Here is a 22,564-nt window from a genome sequence, read left to right on the forward strand (position 1 = left end):
ATGCAAGCAGCCCAGGGGCTGGAGGAAGTGCCCACCCTGTCCAGGAGGGGGCAGGAGAGACCTGTTCTGGGGGCACTGTTTGCAATACTCAGCAGGGTGTATGGCCCACCCTCCGTACCTCTTTTGTGGTGTGGGGAGAGGGTGCAGGTCCCTTGGGCTGTGTGGCTGGCCACGGCCCTGGACCCTCAAAGCTCATGAAGAGTTCACCAACAGGAGAGGCCAGCCCCCCACAGTTTTGGCCCAGCGCTGGCCAGGGAGTCCTACAGCGCCACCTGCCTGTCTGGGGAATGCTTCTTGAAGGGACCTTAAGCCAAGGTCCCTGGACAGTGTAGGGCCCAGGACCAGTACAGGCTGAGGCTGGTGGGGCAGCCAGCCCCTAGGCAAAGGCAGGGGAGTTGGTGGCAGGGTGGAGGTGGGGACAGAGCTCCCTCTCCAGTGCCGGCACATGGGAGGTAGCCAGGGTTAATCATTCCCACATGGCCTTGACCCCACCTGGGCTGACCGATTCGCTCCCGCCTCCCGCTGCCCCTCTCGCCAACTCAGGAGGAGCCATGGGGCGCTGGGCCTGGGTCCCCAGCCCCTGCCCCCCGCCTGGGCTGTGTGCCTTCTTCCTGCTGCTGCTGCTGCTGCTGCTGCTGCCTCGGGCGACCCAGCCCCAGGCCAGAGGGGTGAGCGCCGCTGCTCCAGGCAGTGTGGCCAAGGGCTCCCTGTGTGCACCGCAGGCTCCTGGGCTTCAGCCAGAGGGACGGCTCCCCGGGCAGGGGGAATGGGCTGGGGCCCAGGTGACTGGGGGGTGAGAGTCGGCCTTCAGGGCTGAGGTGGAGCTGGAATAGCCTGGGGCACTGGGTCCCTGAGCTTGCTGTGCTGTTCCTGGAGCTGGGGGTCCCTATGTGGCCTGGCCTGGGCCCCAGTGGGTCTCGGCCCCTCCCCCAGCCTCGGTAGGTCCCAGTGTTTGAGGTGGGGAGCGAGGGGCCTCTGAGGGGCTCCGGCTGCTCCTGTCCTCCCTAGAACTGACCAGGGTTCATCCCTGAGAGGTGGTATACCTGGGCTGGGCTGTAGCTTGAGTCCAGGATGGGGAGGGCACAGGCCTAGAAGAGACTTCAGTGTCCCCGGGCCCCAGACACTGCTCCACTTCACTTCCCAGCACAAAGCCGTCTCAGGACTGGGATTCCCCTACACCCTCCTGGTTTCTGGTTCCTCCTAGGATGGCACAGAACCCCCAGAACCTAATGCCACAGCCCCCCTTGGGGGCCCCACGATCCCTGTGACCTCTGTGACCCCCAAGACCCCAGCAACAAGTGCTCCAGAGGCAGAGGTGGAGGCAGAGGGACCCCAAGGTGGGGAGCGCCAGTCCCCAACCAGGGTGGCTCCCTCCCGCAGTGGCCCAGGGAGCCAAGGTGGGTCGGGAGAGGAGGCTTCCCACGGCACCTGGTGGTTGTGGACATGGGTGGGCTGGGGTGGGGAGCCCTGCGGCAAGGACTGGAGCCCTGGCCTGCCACCCCTGCAGCGCTCACCGAGGCCGGGCAGCCCTGCAGGTTCCCCTTCCGCTACGGAGGCCGGATGCTGCACTCCTGCACCCTGGAGGGAAGCGCCCGCAGGAAGTGGTGGGTCCCAGGTGGGGCGGAGGCTGATGCCCCCCGGGTCTGGCTCGCTGGAGAAGAGTGGCTGGAGCTCCAGGCAGGGCCAGGAGGGGTGGGCCTATGGCCTGGACCCACTGACCCCCAGCATTGCTTCCCAGGTGTGCGACCACTCACAACTATGACCGGGACAGGGCCTGGGGCTACTGTGTGGAGGTTGTCCTGTCTCTGGAGGACCCAGGTGGGTGCAGGGTGTGGGGTGCGACAGCCTGACCCCAGCTAAGAGGGGCTGAGGTGGGGTGTGTGAGCGGGGGGTGCCAGGGTCCCAGTGCTGAGTGGGGGTAGGACCAAGGGAGACAGCTGAGCTGGGCAGGGGTCCTGCCTAGTGTGGAGGAGCGGCTGTAATTTGACCCTGGAGATGGCTGCCAGCCAAGGAGCCAGCCGCCCTGGGTCCAGCGTGGGCACCTTTTCAGGTAGGGCTTCGCCTTCTCTGTGGCTGGGGCGCCCCCTCGTGGCAAAGGCCAGCCTCTGGCCACAGACAAGCCCTGGACAGTCGCAGGGTGGGGCCAGGTGGCCCAGGGCATGAGGCTGGAGGTCTGGGGCTCGTGAATCTCTGGGGACATGGCAGGGGACCGTGCTGCCTGACAGTGTTGGTGCCAGCTTCTAGGATGCCACGTGCAGAACCATGGGGCACCTTGCCCAGGTGCCAGGTAGAGGGCTGGAGAGAAAAGGGAGGCCTGTGTCCCCCCCTGGGGACCTGCACCCTCAGGACCCAGAGGGAGCAGCTGGAAGTGGAGGCCCACGGAGGCCCTTGGCAAGCAGCGGAGTCATAGAGGGACCCCGAGGACTCTTGGCCTCATCACAACCTCTCCTGACCATAGCTGCCCTTGACCCCTGTGCCTCCCGGCCTTGCCTCAATGGGGGCACGTGCTCCAGCACCCAAGACCCCGTGTCCTATCATTGCACCTGCCCCCTGGCCTTCACTGGCAAGAACTGCAACATCGGTGAGTAGGCCCTGGGGGCCCGGGGGCCAGGGGGCCAGGGGGCCATGGGGGCCATAGGGGTCATGGGGGCCATGGGGGTCAGGGGTCGGGGGCGCCCTGGAGGCCATGGGCCTGGAGCCAACCAGGGAGGGTGGAGAGTGGTTGGGGGGCCCAAGGTGGGGTCCTGCCTGGGCTGTGGTGCAGGGAGTAGGGGCTCACTGTGTGGCCCCCAGGGAAGTGCTTCGACGAGACCCGCTACGAGTACCTGGAGGTGGGTGACCGCTGGGCCCGCGTGCACCAGGGCCTCGTGGAGCAGTGTGACTGCGTGGACGGCCAGGCCCGGTGTGAAGATGCCCACCACACAGGTACACCGTGGCCAGCCCCGGGCCAGCCTGGGCCCCACGGTGAGGGTCAGTCATGTACCCCGACAGGCCTTCCTTCCCCACCCAAGCAGAAGGGACTTACCCGAGGCCACCCAGCAGCAAGGGCACAGGAAGGGCCCTGGCCCCTGCAGGAGCTCGAGGCTGGGCCTAGCTTCTGGGCCCTTCTGCAGCTTGCCTGAGCAGCCCATGCCTGAACGGGGGTACCTGCCACCTGATTCTGGGCACCGGGACCAGCGTCTGCGCCTGCCCGCCAGGCTATGCTGGGAGGCTCTGCAACATTGGTGAGTGGGTCTGGCCCCTTGCCCTGGGAGCAAGCCTGGGGGTGGGGTCAGGGAGGCCCCGCTGTGGGTGGCTTCACACCTGTCTTGTGTGGGAGCCTCATCCACACCTGCTGTGCTCTCAGTGCCCACAGAGCGCTGCTTCCTGGGGAATGGCACTGAGTACCGTGGCGTGGCCAGCACTGCGGCCTCGGGCCTGGGCTGCCTGGCCTGGAACTCCGACTTGCTGTACCAGGAGCTGCACGTGGACTCGGTGGGCGCTGCCGCCCTGCTAGGCCTGGGCCCCCACGCCTACTGCCGGTCAGCACCCGGTGGCCACCACAGGCACCTTGCTCTGAGTGGGTGGGTGGCTCCCAGGACCCAGCTGGGACCAGCACTGCCCAGATGGCCTGATAGCCTCTGCCCAGGAGGCTGGGCAGAGACGCTCTGGCTGGGGTCTGCGGAGCGAGCACCGTTGCTCTGGGTGTGAGGAGCCCCGGGCCTGGGTTCCCAAGGGTTCCCCTATCCCAGCCCTCTCTGAGTGGCAGTGTGACTCCTGTCCCCTGCAGGAACCCGGACAAGGATGAGAGGCCGTGGTGCTACGTGGTGAAGGACAATGCGCTCTCCTGGGAGTATTGCCGCCTGGCCTCCTGTGGTGCGAGGGTGCAGGGCACAGTGGGGTGGTGCTGCCTGAGGCCCTGAGACAGGAGGCCAGGGGACAGGTTGACCCTGGGGTGGCTCCCAGTGGCCCCATGCCCCAGGACTGCCCTCTGGGGTCTCTGGCTCTCCTGGGGTCGGTGGTGGTGTCCCAGGCTGCAGGGGAGACAGGAGCACCCGAGGGTGCTGGCCACTCTGTGGCAGATCCTGTGGGCGGTGTTCTCCTCCCACCCTAGGGGAGGAGACTGAGGCTCAGAGGGGGCCCATGCCCAGAGCAGGGGTGGGCTGAGGAGGCCCTCCCTGCCCTGGGGAACCCTGTGGAGGTGACCTGGTAACCTCTGCTCCAGAATCCTTGGTCAGAGTCCAGCCCCCGCCCCCTGAGGTCCTGGTGACCCTGCCAGAGCCAGCCCCAGCTGGACGCCCAACCTGTGGCAAGAGGCACAAGAAGAGGACATTCCTGCGGCCACGGATAGTGGGCGGCTCCTCCTCCCTGCCTGGCTCCCACCCCTGGCTGGCTGCCATCTACATAGGGGGCAGCTTCTGTGCTGGGAGCCTCATTCACACCTGCTGGGTTGTGTCTGCTGCCCACTGCTTCTCCAGTAGGTGAGTGGCCCTGGCCCCGAGCCCAGCCCACAGGGCCACGGATCCCAGCCATCCCCCACCCCCACCCACATCCCACTCTGCCATTCGCTGCTCTTGCACCCACTGCCCGCCACAGGACCGCCACGCTGGCCTCCATCCCATTCCGGCCCTACCCTGCACACTCCAACTGCCGTCACCACGCCACCGGTCCTGGGCCTCCGTGGGCCTTTCCACCTGTCCCTGCCGCCTCACTGGGACTTGGCGCTTGGCCTCGTGCTGAGCGCTGAGGCTCCAGAGACCCCGGCGTTATTTGGGAGGCCCTGGGACAGGGTGGAGGGCTCCTGCAGAGGCACCAACAGATACGTGCGGGCCTCTGGGTAGACCCCCGAGCCCAGCTCCAGGCAGGGTTGGGAGGAGAGAGGGAACGACTGCCTCCTCCTATCACCAAGGTGCTTGAGGGGCGCCCAGCTGGTAGGGACAGGGCAGTGACAAGACTCTTTGGAGCCTCCGGGAATCCCGCCGGACAGGAGAAGCTCTGGCCCACTCTGGGCTCCCAGCAGCCCTCCTGCCTTCCACCCAGGGAAGGAAAGCCCGGGTCCCACTGTCCAGCCTGGAGGGCAGAAGGGAGCAGACAGGCCCCTTCTCACCTTGTGCCCCTGCCAACAGGGTCCAGGGGGACTGTGCAGGTCCTGTCCTGAAGAGGAAAACTGAGGCCCAGACAGTCGGGGGCTGACACGGGGCCTGGGCTCTGTGTCCTCCAGTGGCGAGGGGCGTATCTGGGACCCCACAGGCCAGGTCCAGCTGGGACAGGGCCTTCAGTAGGACAGGTCTCCACCGACCTGGGCAGTCTCAGCACATCGGCCTGGGTGCCCGTGGGTGTCACTGGGCTGTTGGAGATAGCACAGCACACTGTGGCTCCTGGGCCCAGGCCTGGGGTGGCTGCAACCCCACCACTCCTCTCTCCAACTCACTGTCCAGTGGACTAGCGAGGGCCACTGCAGGCCTCTCCCTGGGGCTGTGGGCCGCACCTCAGCCATGGCTGAGCAGCCATGGCCAGCGAGGCCCAGTTCCAGGTGGGGGTGCTGACCAAGTGGCCTGAGGAGAGGTCCAGGTCTGTGTGCCACCAGGACCTCCGACCCCACACAGTCCCCCCAGGGAGAGCGTCTCGGTGGTGCTGGGCCAGCACTTCTTCAATCGCACCACAGACGTGACCCAGACGTTTGGCATCGAGAAGTACATCCCCTACTCCCTGTACTCGGTGTTCAACCCCAGTGACCATGACCTTGGTGAGCTCCGTGGCGCAGCAGGGTGGGTGTTCTCTGTGTACCCAAGCCAGAGCAAGGACAGGGCAGGGGCCACTGGCCGGGCAGACACTGGGGGCTAGAGGAGGAGGGGTCTGGGCAGGGCAGCCAGGGTGCCTGTTGTGGCCTCCATGGCTGGAGGGAGCCTGGCCTGTGACTCAGTCCATCCTGGACCCCTCCTAGGCTGACCTCTGACCTCTCTCCTGCTCAGTCCTGATCCGGCTGAAGAAGAAGGGCGAGCGCTGTGCTGTCCGCTCCCAGTTTGTCCAGCCCATCTGCCTGCCCGAGCCTGTTGTCTCCTTCCCCCCTGGACAAAAGTGCCAGATCGCAGGCTGGGGCCATGTGGACGAGAGTGAGTGGGGGACTGCCCCGAGCCAGCCCGGGGGAGCAGCGGCCAGCCATAGTGAGCTGGCCCACGCTGAAAGCGCCGTGCCCTGCAGATGCAAGCAGCTACTCCAGCTCTCTACGGGAGGCACTGGTGCCCCTGGTCCCTGACCACAAGTGCCACAGCCCTGAGGTCCATGGTGCCGACATCAGCCCCAACATGCTCTGCGCCGGCTACTTCGACTGCAAGGCCGACGCTTGCCAGGTGAGCCGTGCTGCCCAGTGGGACTGGACACGTGGGGTTGGTCGACCTGCTTGCCCCTTGGAGCTCCGAGCTGGAGGGGTCCGGGACAGAACTTACACCCACCGGGCTGGTGGCCAGCACCCCAGGATGGCTGGCTGCCTGGCCCCTCTAGAGAGGGCAGGTGTCTTCAGAGCCCTGTCCTCAAACATATGACAAGAGGCCTCAGGCCACACCAGTAAAGCTCAGGTTCGCCCAGTGGCTAGGGGCACCACAGGATGTCAGTTGCCCAAGGCCACCCATGGCCCTTTGCCCAGATGTCTCTCAGACGTGCTCATTGCTCAGGCCATTAACCAGTAGCTAAGGTCTGTCCCCTCCGCGGCCTGATCCCGTTCATGCTCAACAGGGCCATCTTGGGAGGACTGCTCCGCAGGCCAGGTCCTAGGTGGGGAAGCAGCCCAGGCCAGATCTCTTCTGAGTTTGCAGGGCTTAGTGTGGAGGGGGCTGGGGCTGGGCAGGGACACATGGTGCCGAGCTGTCAGGGAGGGCTTCCTGGTGTGTGGGGTGAGTGCCCTTGTCCTGAGAACCGCACAGGCCTTGAGGGCAGCAGGGAGCATTTCAGGTGGTGGGAGAGGCAGGTGCCCACATGGGGAGTGCTTCTGGGCAGGAGAGGGCGGCCAGGTTGAGAGTGTGCTGCTGGTGGAGGTGAGGGGCAGCCGCAGGCTGCAGGAGGCGGTGGCGAGGGGGCTCCCCTGGACTGGCAGAGCTGGCCCTCCGGGGCCAGGGAATGAGGTGACCTGTATGTGAGGTCTCTTCCTCAGAAATGCCCTTGCTCTCTGTCCCCATGCTGCCAGACAGCCTTCTGGGGCAGTTCTGTCACCAGCAGAAGACACTTCCTGAATTGGGTGGGGGTGTGGAGCTGCTGCTCCGTGTCCCTGAGCCAGCTCCCAGCCACGTCTCTGCCCAGGGTGACTCGGGTGGGCCCCTGGCCTGTGAGAAGAACGGGGTGGCCTACCTGTATGGCATCATCAGCTGGGGCGATGGCTGTGGGCGCGGCAAGCCAGGCGTGTACACCCGCGTGGCCAACTATGTGGACTGGATCAGTGACCGGATACGGCCTTCCAAGCGGCCTGCGGCGCCCTCCTGAAGCTCAGGACAGCCGTCCTTTCCCACTGCCTGCCTCACTGACAATAAAGACCTCTCCTGGCACCTCCTCTGCGACTCCTGCCTCCCCGGCTCTCTTGGGCCACAGCTTGGGCCAGTGGCTGCAGATGGGTCCTCAGTAGAGATGGGAGCCTGCAGCCCCCAGGAGGGCCTGGCCCCGTGGCCCAGCAACTCAGGCAGGGGATTAGGGCCCGGGCAGCATCCAGGCCACACCCACCGCAGGGCCAGCTGCAGACAGCTATGTGGTCAGGTCCAGGCACCCTGGGTGGTCGCAGGGCAGCACATGGGAAGCAAGTCCAGGCCTCAGGCTGTGGACAGGGGCCTGAGCCAGGCAGTGGGGGAATGCTAAACCCCCAGGCAGACAGGGCACAGCTGCTGGACGCCTTTCAGCTTCAAGATGGCAGCCTGGCTGGGAGGGAGAGGGGAGAAAGGGACCGTGGGCAGGGCTTGCTGCCAGCACAGAGTTCACAGGAGCCGGCCCTGACTCCAGCCAGGCAGGACGCCGAGGCTCATCTGAAAGGAAGGGGGAGGTGGGCCGGAAGCCAGAGAGGGTGCTGGGTGAGGGGAGGCCCCAGGGGCTGTGGGGAGCTGGGTCCACCCGGGCTCCCAAAGTCCTTGGCATTAACCCCCCCTGTGCGTGAGGGGCAGGACAGTGAGGTTCCGTGGAGCAAGTCAGGGTGGGGTCCACGTGGGCCAAGGCCAGGCTGAGGCCAACGGACCCCTGGGAATGGAGCCAGAAGCCAGGGGAAGGCCAGTTTCCTGCCCCCTACCTGTGGCCTTGGGAAGGGCAGCAGATGGCTGTGCTCAGGGCACTGCCTGGACCAGGTTTGCCACGGGCAGTTTCTCCCAGTGCCCGCTGGTGACCTCCCTCCCTAACCCTTCCTTGCCCTTGCCAGCCTCCTGTGACAGGCAGGGCCTCTCTCCTGGCCACCACGGTGCCCGGCCTACACCTGTGGGGTCTGCACACCTGCCCCTTCTGTGCTGCCGCCCGGGGTCCGTCCCCCTCTGTGCTGGTCAGACTGCACCCCTCACTCAGGCCACCGGGCGGGGTCCTCAGGGGGCTCCGCACTGGGCTGCTACTTGCCTGGAGGGCTCACAGGGCCACAGCTAGCTACAGAGGGAGTGAGGCAGGAGCAAGACCGGTCAGCCCTCTGCTGAGGCCTCAGTGGGCTGGACGTTCACTGCCCTAGGAGGTCAGAGTCTGAGCGAGGGAGAGCGCTGGCCCTGGGAGGGCAGCAGCTGGGCCAGTCTTGGGGCCTGGGCCTCCTGGGCTGATGAACATGGGCTGCGGGCGACCCCGCCACCACAGGTTGGCCACAGTCCTGGCGGCAGCCAGAGTGATGAGGGTGAGCACGGTGTTCCCAGAGCTGCACAGTGGGCGCTCCTGCCCACAGGGTGGTCTCCTGATGTGACCGCTGTCCTCCAGTCAGCTGAGTGGGCTGAGGCAGGTGACTTCCCAGTGGTGAGTGGCTCTCCCACCCTGATGCCACCACAGGCCCAACACCAGGGACCCAATCAGCATCCACTTGATGCCTCCCTGCGACTGGGCCTTGGGACTGACCAGCACCAGTGACAGGGGCTATAGTCTCTGTGCCTGGGGGGCCCTGGGAGCCAGCAGGAGGTCAGAAGTGTTTCATGTGCCCTCAGTGCTGAAGCTGGACTGGGCCCTGGGATCATGTGCCATCACCTGGTCCCAAGGCTGCTGACCGGGCCTATGTTTGGAGGTGGTCTTTACACAAATGATGTCACCAGGGTGCGTCCTCATCCAGTCCCACTGTGACCTCCTAAGGAGAGGGGATGGGGACACAGACACTTGGAGGAGTCCTGGGAGGATGTAGGAAGGAGTGGCCCTGTGTAGGCCCAGACCCGGAGCTGCGTATGCCATGGCCTGGACACCCGGAGCCCAGCCTCTAGATCTGGGAACCCTCCACCCACACGTCCCTGCAGCAGCCCCAGCAGACGAGTGCCCAGTCTGGCCGTGTCCCTCACTGAAGGACACTGCTGTTCTCCAGACTAGTGGCCTCCCCCAGCATCCTGGTACGGCCAGTCTTCAGGTCGGGCAGAGGTGCCTGCTTCTCTTCATGACTGCCCAAGGTCACTAAGCTGTCCCTGTGGCCCACCTCACCAGGCCTTTGTTAAAAAGCCTCTTTGACAGTCCCTCCATGCGCCAGCCTACTGGGGCCCTGGAAGACACAGGAGGCATCGTTTTTTCTCAATTCTTAAATCTGCCTGTGCTAAGCTTGGGGGTTTGCATTTGCGTTTAGGAGTGAGAGTGACCTACACTCTTACGTTCTTGGAGTTACTGTCACCAGGCTCATGGAATAAGACTGAGAGTTTCCCTTTCTTAATCAAATCCTCGGCGATTCTGTGTGAGGCTGAGGGTCCTCTGGACATGGAAGGCACCATGCAGTTTCCTGCCTGCCGTTCTCTTTACAGGATGTCGGAAGCTACTCATTCAGAGCTGGAAGGAGTTCTGGGCCATGGCCCTATGGAAACAGTGACGGCTGGGGATTTCATTTCTTCTTGAGCTAGTTAAAGGAAGTCATATTTTTATGAATCTGTCTCATTTTTCACATGTATTACCATAAAGTTGTTTATGTTGTCTTAGGCTGTTTTCTGTCGCTATCACTGATTCCCGAGACCCAGTAGTTTTTGAATAAGAGAGGTCTATTTAGCTCAATGTCCTGGCAGCAGCTCAGCAGCTGGTGAGGCAGGGCCTCCCCCAGCGAGACGGGCAACTGCCGCAGGGTCTCTTCTTCCTCTCCTTATGAAGCCACTAAGGCTACGCGGCCTGTGCTCACGGCCTCCCCTCCCCTCCTACCTCCCCATCACGGCCACCCGAGGTCTGAGGCTGGCTCCACACATGGACCCCACGGGGGCCGCGGCCCCGCCAGGCTGCCTAGCTGTGGCTCTGACGCTCGGGAACACAGCTCGGGCTTGGTTTCCAGTGGACGCTGATTGGGTCTGTTGGCCTGGGGCCTGTGGTGGTGCCAGTGTGGGAGAGCCACTCGCCTCCTGGCTGGGACACAAAAGGGGAGGCAGGGGCTGCGTCCCAGTGACCCTGAGATCTGCACCTAAAGGTCCCAGGGCTGTGTGGAGCTGGAGGGCAAAGGGGGGCTCCTGGAGCAGAAGCCAGGCCCGGGCAGGGGATGGGCAGCGAACCTGGGTGGATTGTGCTCCATGTGTGCGAAGTGACCACAGTGACGCCCACACGTTGCTCTGCATAATCAATATGCACCAATAAAATACTAAATTAAAAAGGTGCACCACACCCAGCAGTGCCCAGGCTGGGCAGCAGGACCATCCGCCCAGCCGTAGTGGTTGTCATAGCAGAAAAGAGCAGGGTTTGTCGGGGGCTGGAGGCCACTGGGGTGCTGGTGACTGTGGGTGCAGCAAGCTGCCGCAGGCTGCTCCCTGCTGTGTCCTTCTGCAGCCGTCCAGCAGGTGCAGGAGGGAGGGGCTCAGGGGTCCTTGTTGTCCCAGCAGGTGCCAGGCTGTGGGCCGGCGTCCACTCAGGCCTACGGCACCCTTGCACTCAGGCTGAGGCCAGAGCACTGACAGATGGGGTTTAGTTTTTTTGGTGGGGGGCCACTGGTCATTCTTCATCTCACCAGGTGACCAGGGGAGAGTGGACAATGGCACGGGGTGTCTCACGGCCAGGTGTGGAAGTGGTGGTCATCATTTTTGCCCACTCTCCACTGGCCAGAGCTGTTCACATGGCCCTGCCCAAGGAAGGGCAAGCAAGTGGGTAGACAGGGGCACAGTGCCTGCCCTGGTCAGCTGGAGATGCTCGCACAGCAGCCTGGCCCGGTCCTCCCAATCCTCCTCCTGTGTGTGAAACCATGGTGACTCTGGAAGACTCTCAATATGCGCTGTCCCTGGGCTCATGGTGGCCACGTCAGCCCAGGGGAGGGGGCCGTCGCCAGGTGAGGCTGGAGGTCCAGGGTCCGGGGAGTTCCACAGATGCAGAGCCAATAGAGGGCCGCAGCGCCCCGCAGCCGTGGTCTCTGTGGCAATGTCCTTATCTGTAGCGCCTGGCAGTGGCGCCGTGGCTGTGGGCTCAGGAAGCAGGGTGATCACCGCCATGAGCCTCTGTGCAGTGTGCAGGGCTGGGCGGTCATCCTGTCTCAGGGTGTGACCTGCGTTTTTGCTGTCCCCTTCCTGAAGCGGCATCTCTCCGGCTTGCCCTCTGTGGTTCCAGAGGCCCGACACCTGCCAGCCAGCTCCTGGGGCAGGAGGGCTCCACCACGGGCACGATGCCTTGCTCCGACAGCCGGGCCAGCTGGGCAGGAGCCAAGTCAGGGTCGAGGAGACCTTGGCCCCAGGGAAAGGGGCCAGCCCTCTTCCTCCACCTAGCAGGTTGCTTCCCTGCTTGGCAGAGCCCTGGCACCACAGCACTGTCCTCTGGGCCACACGGAGTGGGGGAGGGGGCGAGTGGGCTCTGACCCACGGTGCCTGCATTTCCGGGGCCAGGGCACAGCAGGTGCAGCTGCCAGGCATGGCTGGGGCCTGGGCCAGGGCCAGCACTTGGGAATGCAGCAGCCGCCGCCCCTCCCTGCAGGGAAGAGCAAGTGCCAGGCACCCGGCAGCGGATGTGTCCGTGGCTACAGCCCCCATCCGGCAGCTGGCCCTGCAGGGCTAGGGCTGTCCTGGGCTAGCCCCTGGGCCTGCTGTGCAGAGAGCATGAATGGAACTCTGTGGTCAGCAACCGCTCCATGGGGTGCTGGTGACCGGGGTGCACAGGTGATGGGGGTGCCGGGTGCTTCCTGGGTCTGAGACCCCCTCCCTGCATTAGGCCCCAGCAAGACCCCTGGGTGGCATCAGAACCAGCCCTAGGCTCACCTGAGACCTGCTCTCTCGGATCTCCCGGGTGACAAGGAGGGTCACCCAGGGCTGAGCCCAGCTCTGGGGGGGCAGAAGTGGGTCAGTCCTGGCCGTGAACCCGTTTCCCAGCCTGCGGGGTCTGGACGGGCGACACCAAGACTCACATGCCCTTGGTAGGCCACTGTCACCATCACCTCCTTCCTACCACTGCCTCTGGAGGACAGGCCTCGGCCTGCATATGGACCCGGCCTCTCTGCTTCTCTGGGAGCCCCCCCCCCCCGCGGGCTGTTCCCTAATACCTGGTGTCCTGGAGTCCTTGGCCTTGGGGCTGGCTCACATATGTGGAGTCCCCTGGCACCGACCCGCCAGGTCCCCAAAGCACATGGGCTCTAGCAGAACCTGGCCAGCCCTCTAGAGCTGCTGGCCTGGGGGACAGGAAACCCGGGAGCAGAGAGGCCAGGTGGCCAGCGGGGGGCCGGGGGGGCTGCAGGAAGGGTCTTTACGGGGCAGTGTGCTTCTCTATGTCCTTCTGTGCTGGGGGTGGGTGAGGGGCAGCCTTTGGTGGGTCCAGTTCTTGGACAGGGACTAGGGGAGACCAGACACAGAGGCTGGGGGCACTGAAGTGGCAGGGTGGGTCCTGGTCCCGCCCACCACCTGGCAGTCACCTGCACCAGGTACACACTGCCTGAAGCTTGAGTCACATGGGACTAGAGTGGATGGACGGACAGGTAACCAGAGAGCCCCTGCACCCCCAACCACCACGCACCTAGCCCCTGGGCTTGCTGTGCAGAGAGCATGAATGGAACAGGGTTCTGTCTGGTTCTCTGGGCGCGGGGGAGGCCCAGGGGTGGGGGAGTGTCCTGGGCCGCAGGGCCAGTGGTCATTCTGTCCTCAGGAGTGTCTGGTGATGCCCTGGGCTGGGGAGGGGAGGCACAGTGGTGACACCAGAGTGGCTGTAGACAGACTTGGGAGCCTGCTTCCCAAGTGCGATGCCCGCTCTGTGTTTGGAAGGGAAGTCCCACACACTGTCTTGCCTGGGGCTGCCTCAAGTGACTGCAGGTGGCCACACTGCCGGTGGGCAGGAACCGTGGGCAGAGGCCAGCGGGGTGGGGAGCTGCCCAGGCCACCCGCCACAGGCTCCTTCCACCTGGCAGCAGGGGCCGGCGACACCGCCGCCCCAGGTCCCTGGCTGCCCCGCCCGCGGCGCCGAGGCCCGCCCTCCTGGCCCAGCCCAGGCCCTCCCGAGCTATTTTGAAAGTGACCCTGGGCTCCAGCGCCCAAGGCGCGGGGAGAGGGCGCGTCGGGCGGCGGAACCATGACAGAAGATGACCGAGGCGGCGCTGGTGGAGGGCCAGGTCAAGCTGCGGGACGGCAAGAAGGTCGGGGCGCGGCGGGGGGCGCGGGGCGGGGCGCGCATGGGCGGCCGCTCACGCTGTCCTTGTCCCCGCAGTGGAAGAGTAGGTGGCTCGTACTGCGCAAGCCGTCGCCGGTGGCAGGTGAGCGGGCGGCGGGCGGCGGGCGGCGGGCAGCGGGCCCTGCGGCCTCATCCCCGCCGGCGCCGCTGGCCAGACCGAAATAGCCGAGTCGCGGTCCCTGAAACCCAGCCTGGTGGTAACCGGAGAGTGGTGCGCGACGCTGAGCGACCAGGACCCGCAGCCTGGGCGCCCCGGGTGGCCTGGAAGGCCGCGTCCCCAGCCCCAGAGCAGCCAGGGGAAAAAAACCTGTAGCCTCCCTTAGCAGCAAGGACGCCCCGCAGGGCACCGGGACTGCACCCGGGACTGCGCGGGACTACGCGGGCGGGAGCGCTCAGAGCAGAGCCCGGCTCATGTCCCCTTCCTTCCCAGGGGCCAGGCCAGGTGGGAAAAGCCCTGCTGTGTCCCAGGAAAGTGGCTTGACTGTGTTTGGGGGGCACGGACCCCTGGGGAGAGGGGATGGTCCTGCCCGCAGCCCGCACCCCTAGTGGGGGGAGCAGGCGGAGCCCCGTGGCCGGCCACTCTGCACCCGCTCGCACTCGAGGGCGCGGCTGCAGCTGTCCCCGGAGACAGGTGCCCTGGAGCCGCCCAGGCTGCTGGTCTGTGGGGGGCTGGCGGGGGCATGTGTCCGCCACACGTGTGGCCAGAGGGTCTTCCAGGACACCGCGGCATCTCTCCTCCCTGGAAGGGGATGCTTGCGGAGGGGGCTGGCTGGTTTTGTGGACGGTCACTTCCTGCCTGGGCCTCAGCCCCCTTTCCAAGGGGCTCCAGCTCCTCGGGCTTCTTGTTTCTTTAGTCTTTCAAGCCCTGACCCTGCCCTGCCCTGACCCTGCCCTGCCCTGACCCTGCCCTGCCCTGACCCTGCTCTGCCCTGACCCTGCTCTGTCCTGACCCTGCGCTGCCCTGACCCTGCCCTGTCCTGACCCTGCGCTGCCCTAACCCTGCCCTGTCCTGACCCTGCCCTGTCCTGACCCTGCGCTGCCCAGACCCTGCTCTGTCCTGACCCTGCGCTGCCCTGACCCTGCCCTGCCCTGCCCCTGCCCTGCCCTGACCCTGCTCTGCCCTGACCCTGTGCTGTCCTGACCCTGCGCTGCCCAGACCCTGCTCTGTCCTGATCTGCGCTGCCCTAACCCTGCCCTGCCCTGCCCCTGCCCTGCCCTGACCCTGTGCTGTCCTGACCCTGCCCTGTTCTATCCTGATCTTGCTCTATCCTGACCCTGCTCTGTCCTGACCCTGCCCTGTTCTGACCCTGTGCTGTCCTGACCCTGCCCTGCCCTGACCCTGTGCTGTCCTGACCCTGCCCTGCCCTGACCCTGAGCTGTCCTGACCCTGAGCTGTCCTGACCCTGTGCTGTCCTGACCCTGTGCTGCTCTGACCTTAAGCCTGCCCTGACCCTGTGCTGTCCTGTCTTTGCCCTGCCCTGCCCCTGCCCTGCCCTGACCCTGGTACAGGAGAGTGGGGATCTGGGGAGTAAAGGCCCAGCCTGCAGACCGGGTATGGAGGGCTGTGGGGGCAAAGGCCACAGTGGGCAGGCATGAAGGCCTTGGCCAGCTGTGGCCAGAAGCTGGGGCCTGCTGTGGGACGGTGCTTCTCTGGACAGGGTGGGCCAGAGCCTGCGCTGGGTACCCCAAGAGGCCAGAAAGCCCTGTCCCAGGTGCCCACTGGGAGAGCACTCTGGGGTGCAGCGGTGCCTCTTCAGAGCACAGGGGGCAGGGCCGGCTGGCCTGCAGGGCACCAGGGGTGGAGGTGCCTGGGTCAGGTCTCCCAGTGGGGACAGTGCGTCGGCACCTCTGGGTTCTCCATGTGCCCAGCAGTCAGGAGGCAGAATGCCCGAGGCAGGCAGGACAGGAAAGGGAACCAGGGCCGGGTCAGTTGTCCCCAGGGGACTGTGCAGCCAGGCTGGGGACAGGGTGGGCAGTGGTGGTGCCTCTCGGGGTGGATGTCTGCCCTGCCACTGTCCTGTCGTCCTGGACCCTGGCTCTGGTTTCTACGACTGCCCTTTCCCCAACCTCCCCCAACTGGTGGCCTGCGGCCCCTCCATCTTGTCCAGTCCACAGTCCTCACTGGAGAAGGGCTCTCCCCACCCCACCCAGCCCCTCCCCAGGTTCCAGATCCCTGATCTGGGTGCTGGGGCGAGGACGGCCGGCATCCTCTGTCATAGCATCCAGGTCCTTGGGTTTAAAATGCGGACCTTCCATCTGAGGGCCACGAGCCGCGTCAGGCAGGAGGTGGGTGGTGGGCACAGGCCTCTCCACTGCAGCCTGGGGGGGGCCTCTCCTAATGAGGCCTAGTCGGCGGGTCTGAAAGAGCCAGGCCCCATGGCCGCCAAGGCTAGCAGGTGGGCAGTGCAGGACCCTTGCCGCAGCACCCTAGGGAGTCTTCGTGGGACTGTGCTCCTCGAGGCTGGGGTTGCCTCCCGGCACAGGGCCGTCCACTCCCCTCTCTGGGCCTCCAGGAGAGGGCATCGGGGTCCAGTCCTGGCTGGGCCTCACTGAGACTGGGACCGGGAGGGGCACCACTCCAAGGCTACCCGTGAGCCGCTCCTGGTGCTCCCTCTTGCTTGGGAAGCCCCCACGAGGGACCTGAGTCCCGGAGCTGGCGGTGCCTTTGGGGCATTATGGACCGGGAGGCTTGGGGTGAGAAACCTGAAGGATCTGGCCCAGGACGTGGGCCTGTGGGAGTGGCTGGGCAGCCAGGGAGTGGGCAGCAGGGAGTGGGTCGCCCTGGTTGTTGGCTGCCTGTGATCTCTGCTCTCTGCTCCTGGAGGGCTAGGTCCCCAGCTTGGCCTCACCCACCAGCAGTCTGCAGGGGTTGGGGCTTGGGCAGAGAGGTTGGGGACCCCTGCCTACAGGAGGACCCCCGTTTACATGGTCTTGGTGATACAGGACCTTGAACCCAGGTACAGGCACGGGTAGCTTCGGGATGTGTGCCCGGAGCCCTGGGGCCACCTGTGCTGCCTGATCCCTGCCTGGGACTGCTGGCCCGTGCAGCTGGCTACTCTGCTGACCAGTTCCTCCAGGTGTCAGGCCCTGTGGGCCCTGGGGTCCCTTCGGAAGTTGGTGACTCTTGCTTTGGGTCATTTGTATTCCGCCCCCTTCCCTGTGGGGATGAGGTGACATCTCAGCCCCTGGCTAAGGAGGGGTGGGGTGGCGGCCAGTCTTCCTTTCCCATGGTACCATCACAAAACAGGGCCACACCCAGGGCCCAGCTTCCCGCAAGCCCCATCCCAGGAACAGGATCTCCTGGGCCCAGAATCTGGCGCAGCCCCCGTGGACCTGCCCAGGAGAGCTGCGCCCCTGCCCAGCATCTTTCTTGAGCAGCTCAGAGCAGCGCTCGGCCAGCCTACGCCCAGGGTCTGGGGAGGGTGGACGGAGAGGGGGGAGCCGGGGCTTGGGCCTGCGTGCTGAGCCCCAGCCATTCCTAGTGACCTCCATGCTCTCTTGTGGTGCCAGCTGTGGTGTCGGGGGTGACCACTGTGAACACAGGTAGGGTGATGCTTTCCTGAGTGCCCTTGGCCTGCCCTGTGTGTCCTGGGAGGCCCCAGCAAGCCAACCAGGTCAGCGTCCCTCGGCCCCTGCCCGGCTTCTTGGGCCGCCCCAGGCTGCTGTGTGCTCAGCAGGGTCCCTCAGTCTCCTCCAGGGACACTGCCTCAAGGTCACTCTGACCTCCAGGGTACGGGTCCAGCAGCCGCTGCTCTCTGCCTTCCTGCAGCCTCCTTGCTGGCCACTGGACCCTGCAGTTCCTCTCCACGGGAGGCCACTGCCCTGCCTCTCCCTTCCTTCCTGGGCTCCCAGCCCTGGCTGCAAGGCTTCTGTGAGCTCATGACTCCCGGTTATTTTTACATCTCCAGACGCCTGTCCAGCTGCTGCCCCATGTCCAGTGGGTTTCTCAGCCTCTCTCATCCAGGAGAGACCCCCATCCTGGCCCCCAGCAGCCTCCCAGGCATCCCTCCCCCCAGATCCACAGAGGCCCCTTAATCCTTCACCCTCATCTCCTCTCATCCTAGAGGGCCTGTGGTCTCCTGTCCAGAGGGCTGGGAGAGCGACATGGCCAGCGCCATGGTGTGTGCAGGCCTCTCGCCTGGGGGCAGGAGCTCTGGGGCAGCAGTCACGCCAGGCCACACAGAGGCTCAAAGACCAGCCAGCCCAGCCTCTGGGCCCAGAGCCTTGGAGCTCTCTGGAGCCAGGACCCTGACCAGCTGCCTGCACTGCAGACCACTCTGCCTCCCTGTTTCCAGTGCTGCCCGGCCCTTGGGCCCTGAAGAGGCCATGCTGCCTGCCTCTGGGATGCACTGGCCATTCCCTCTAAGACAGCGCTCTTTCCTGTGGAGCTGCTGGGCTGGGCCTTCAGCCACCAGCCCACGCACAGGTGGTCCCTGCCCCTCCTTGTACAGCACTTTGCTGATGATTGTCCTGGGTGCTGGCTTGTCTGTGTCGCTCCTGGGACAGCTCTGTGGGAACTGGGCTTCGCGGCTCAGGGCTGCAGGAAGGCCCAGGCCAGGACGAGGCAGGGCACAAGGGGGCTGTGAACCGTGGGTGGGCCCTGGGGCCCGGGTGGGGGAATGACCCAGCCAAGCCCACTCAGTGTTCCTGTCTTTCTTCACTCCCAGCCCAGCTTGCCCACCTGCCCAGGGCAGAAGTTGTGGGTGGAGGGCCCGGGGTCAGTCACTTGCCTTTCAGCCCCGAGTCCTTTAGGCTTCTGTGCTGAGGGCCTGGCCGTGGGGCTGCTGCTGGCCGCCCTGTGTGGAGACTCCCAGAGGCCTCAGTGGCCAGGCCCAGCTCCCAGCTAGTGCCTGGACCCTGGAGCTGGGCTTTCTCCAACTTTCAGGGGAAAAACAGAGGCTCAGAGGCTGAGGACGGGGTAGGCAGGTGGGGGCTGAAACCTGGTCACCTGCACCCCGGGGACTGAACTCAGAGGCACTCGACACAGAGCCACAGCCCAGCCCTATTTGATATTTTTAAAATTTAGAGACAGGGTCTCACTGAGTTGCTTAGTGCCTCCCTGTTGCTGAGGCTGGCTTTGAACTTGGGATCCTTCTGCCTTAGCCTCCCAAGCCACTGGGATTACAGACATGTGCCATCCTGCTTCATGAGTGAGCATTTTCGTGAGTGTGTAAGAGTGTGCAATTGTGTGTACGCCCTGGTGTGCATGGGAGTGTGTGTACTCGAAGGCATGAGAGTGGGCACACATGTGTGTGCGCCTTTGTCTGCCGAGGCTGTGACAGTCGCCCAGCCCCGGTGGCCAGTGAAGGACAGGATCCCTCCTTACCACGGGCTCTTGCCCAGCAGGGGCTGCTCTGGTTTCCAGCTGGCACCTCCTTGCTGCCCCTCCCTCACCCGGGGAAGGGGTCCTCAGGTCCTCCCTCACAAGCCCCCCACTGAGGCTCTGCCCAAAGCCCCGCCTCCAGATACATCAGTGCCTGAGCGGGCACAGACATTCAGCCCACTGTGGGTGTGCCCCTGTGGGCGTGGGTGGCCAGGGCTGGGCCCTGGGCCTCATCCTTGGGCTCTGTCCTCCAGGGTGACCCCAGCACCCTGCACCCAGCCTCAGCTGAAGTGCGTTGAGGGGCAGACTCAAGTTGGCCCGCTAGACAGAGCCCAACCAGGACAGGCCGAGACCTGCAGGGGGCTCCGCGAGGGTGGGGTCCTGCGCAGGCTTAACGTCCGGGGGGTGGGGTAGACCTGCTCCGCAGCCTGGGCACAGGCAGGGTTCCCTGGGGGTGGGCAGGTGCCCTCTCAAGCCCAGCACCGCCTGTTTGTAAATAAAGCTTTATTGGAAGCAGCACAGGGACGCAGCCTGGCTGCCTGTGGGTGGTGGTGAGGGGCTGCAGGGCTGCCTGTGTCTTTCTTGGTGCTCTGGTGATGGGACGGGGACATTCCCATGAGAACTCACTATTGCGTTGCCCGGGCATTGTGGTCCTGCCTGGAATCTGGCCTGCAGGCATCCTGCTGGCCCTGCGCAGGGACAGGTGGCCTCTGTGGGTTCTGGTTCTCTTCACCTGGGGACCCTCCTTCTCCATGTTGTCAACACTGAGGTGCCAGCGAAGGATTCTCCAGTAGGCGGCAGAAGCCCCGCTGCCCACAGGCCTGTGTTTGAAAGTGACCCTCCAGGTGGGCACAGGGGCCACTGGCCTACACTCTTCTGTCACCAGGAGGACAGCTTTGAGTAGTTGACACAGAGACCATGTGGCCTGCAAAGCACAGACTGTCACCCTCTGGCCCTCACAGAGAAAGCTTGCTGACCGTAGGCCTCTGGTGGTGTCCCTCGCTCCAGGCTGGGACTCTGGTCCTGGTCCGAGAAGCTGGGCTGGGAGGGAGGCAGGTGGAGCTCAGGGCTGTGTGGGGGATTCTGCTGCAGCGGTGTGTGCGTCCCCGTCATCTGGGGCCTGGGGTCTCAGGTGGGTTTGCTGGGCCGGTTAAAGAGGAGTGTCTGCTTCCAGGGGCTGAGCCAGCTCCACCCTGTCCTGGGCACTTCCGTCCCCCTCTCCTGCAGGTGGGCGAGGGCCTTGACTCCTTGAGTTTCATGTGGGATCTGGGGTCGTGTCAGTGTGAACGTGTTTGGCGTCTGCATTAGGTCCCTAGGCCGACACCCTCCTCCAAGACTGGGTACCTGGGGTCCTGGAGCTGTGGGGGACCTGGGTGGGCACGGGCCACGCTGAGCAGTGGCAGTGTTGGCAATGACATGTCGATGGAGACCCGAGTGTCCTGGAGGGGCCAGGAGGTGAGACTCAGGCCTGTCCCTGTAGCCAGCGGACAGGTGGAGGCCTGCCACGCTGCTCGGGTAGGACCCATGGTCCCGTGACACTCCTCTTCCTCCCCAGGGCTGGGCTCAGGCCACAGCCTGGGAGCCAAGAGAATGGAGGGGAAGCAGGCGTCCGTGCGTCAGGCCAGAGGGTGCAGCCCAGGCCTCAGAGCAGGGAGGAGGCCCATGCAGCTGGGCAGGCACTGTGCCTGCTTCCTGAGTCAGGGACCACAGCTCCCGCAACCCAAGGCCAGGGTGGGCTCACAGGCCTGGGCAGAGTGGTCATCCGGGTGGAGTCGAGGCCCAGCCACAGTGATAAAGGGGCTTGCTGGTCATTCAGGAGGGGGCAGGGTGGATGAATGGCTTTCTTGGTCACATCTTAAGCCCCAGTCTCTTTCCAGCTGTGCCATGTCCTCCCAGGGGGTGCTGAGGATGGGGGCAGTGGGCAGTGGCATCTTGGTGGACGCTCCATGGCCTCTTGCCTCCTCTGCAGATTGCCTGCTCATGCTGGCCTACAAGGACAAGTCCGACCGTGCCAAGGGCCTCCGGGAGCGCAGCAGCCTGACCCTGGAGGACATCTGTGGCCTGGAGCCTGGCCTTCCCTATGAGGGTCTAGTCCACACGCTGGCCATTGTCTGCCTGTCCCAGGCTGTCATGCTGGGCTTTGACAGCCGCCAGGCCATGTGCGCCTGGGATGCCCGCATCCGCTATGCGCTTGGTGAGGGTGAGTGCCCAGATGGAGGCCCCGGGGAGGGCCTCCCTCACAGTACTGGGGCCCTCTCCCACGTGGACTGCAGGGGCAGACAAGACCCGGAAATGCACACAAATGAAGGGAAGCTAGTGGACACCTCAAACGTTGTCCTGCTGGGCCTTGAGCTCTGTGCTCTGGATGAGGGGTCCCGGAGAGCCAGACCCTGCCTGGGGGTGATCAGACCAAGGATTGGGGTGGGATTCTATGGGGCTGCAGGGTTTGTAAGCTCTCTGACTCGGCTCCATTGTTCCAAGCTGCCACTCATCATCTCCCAAAGTCCCGTCCTCGCTTCCTCCTGGGCCATATGAGCCTGGGCTGTGCAGAGCAGAGCCACCAGCCCCCCGGGAGCCAGTGTCAGGGTGGGAGCAGTCTGGGCAGGGAGGAGGGCGGTGGCTGAGTGGCCAGTGGACAGGCAGTAAGCTCGTGTGCCTGAGAGGTGGTTCACGGAGCTGGGCCACCCTGGGAAAGGGCACCTGGAGCTGGGGCCCTGGGGCTCTGCAGTGTGGAGGGGAGGCCTGAGCCAGGCCCCTCGTGAGGCACGGGCCTTGGGCACTGAAGGCCCGAGTGACAAGCACTGCAGCCTCTCAGGCCTTGTTCTCTGAAACACCAAGACCGGGGCCACCCGTCCAGGTGAGCCCCTCCAGGGTGAGCCAACTCCAGGCTGTCGGCCACGGCAGGTTCTGCCTGTCCGTCTGCACACCTGGTGTCCTTCCTGGGCTCTCTGCAGGACTTCAGTTCTCACATACCACAGTCACACTTCAAGGCCCACCGTGAGCTGCCCACCCTGCCCGACCTGAGGCCAGACCTGGGGCATGGCTAGAGGACCCTGCCTTCCCAGGAAGCTCCCAGTGGGGTTCTGGCGTGGCTCTGCCATGGCCCATTATCTGGGTGGGGCAGTGCCCACCCCACTGGGGAGGGGGCTGCCCAGGCACCTGTGGAGACACCCTGAGAGGAATCCTGAAGAGGGCGGGGGGTGGGCTCCGGGGGATGGTCAAGGCCACAGCCTGGAGGAGCTGGGGACCCTGCGGCGGTGGGGAAGGAGATGGGCTGGGCTGGGGCCAGGGGTGGGCACCCGAGGCAGGGGGCCGTCACTCAGGGCGCGGTCTGCTTCCTGAGGTGGGGTGGCCTGGAGAGAGAGGGAGGCGGGAAGAGCTCCCGGCTGTCCTCCTCGTCTCAGGAGCTTCCAGGGGAGGGCCCAGCTGGGGTGGCGGGAGGCCAGGAGCACCCCGCTTCTCCCAGGGGAGGAGAGGGGACCACCATCCAGAGAGGAAGGTTCGTGGCCTCCTGAGCACCCACGGCCAGGCTGG

At 65.1% G+C, this 22,564-nt stretch overlaps 2 protein-coding genes across 9 annotated transcripts in view; both read left to right on the forward strand.

Moving 5' to 3' along the window:
- The first annotated feature begins 352 nt into the window (after positions 1-352).
- Hgfac (HGF activator) lies at positions 353-10,076 on the forward strand. Of its 3 annotated transcripts, none has more exons than XM_040292741.2 (14): positions 353-668; positions 1,205-1,397; positions 1,508-1,604; positions 1,739-1,818; positions 2,459-2,581; positions 2,794-2,925; positions 3,114-3,224; positions 3,347-3,521; positions 3,770-3,855; positions 4,205-4,460; positions 5,586-5,725; positions 5,952-6,092; positions 6,181-6,329; positions 9,906-10,076. In XM_040292741.2, the coding sequence occupies exons 1-14, from the start codon at positions 477-479 to the stop codon at positions 9,999-10,001; spliced, it is 1,971 nt and encodes a 656-aa protein (XP_040148675.2). In that variant the 5' UTR covers positions 353-476; the 3' UTR covers positions 10,002-10,076. The 3 variants fall into 3 exon arrangements, with proteins under 3 accessions (XP_040148675.2, XP_005319055.3, XP_040148674.2); XM_005318998.5 differs by lacking the exon at positions 9,906-10,076 and adding an exon at positions 7,273-7,519 and having other exon boundaries at positions 363-668; XM_040292740.2 differs by lacking the exon at positions 9,906-10,076 and adding an exon at positions 7,273-7,519 and having other exon boundaries at positions 363-668; positions 1,205-1,337.
- A 3,182-nt stretch (positions 10,077-13,258) lies between these two features.
- Positions 13,259-22,564, forward strand: part of Dok7 (docking protein 7) — a 39,881-nt gene continuing 30,575 nt past the window's right edge. The window contains exons 1-3 of one of the 6 annotated variants that reach the window (XM_078020931.1): positions 13,259-13,672; positions 13,744-13,789; positions 21,000-21,230. In XM_078020931.1, the coding sequence (XP_077877057.1) occupies positions 13,619-13,672; positions 13,744-13,789; positions 21,000-21,230 (331 nt within the window). In that variant the 5' untranslated portion in view covers positions 13,259-13,618. The remainder of the gene's footprint in view (positions 13,673-13,743; positions 13,790-20,999; positions 21,231-22,564) is intronic. The other 5 variants (XM_078020928.1, XM_078020929.1, XM_078020927.1 and 2 more) reach the window with 5 other exon arrangements.

The sequence above is a fragment of the Ictidomys tridecemlineatus genome, chromosome 9 (genome assembly GCF_052094955.1).
Source record: "Ictidomys tridecemlineatus isolate mIctTri1 chromosome 9, mIctTri1.hap1, whole genome shotgun sequence".
In the NCBI taxonomy this organism is placed as follows: Eukaryota; Metazoa; Chordata; class Mammalia; order Rodentia; family Sciuridae; genus Ictidomys; species Ictidomys tridecemlineatus.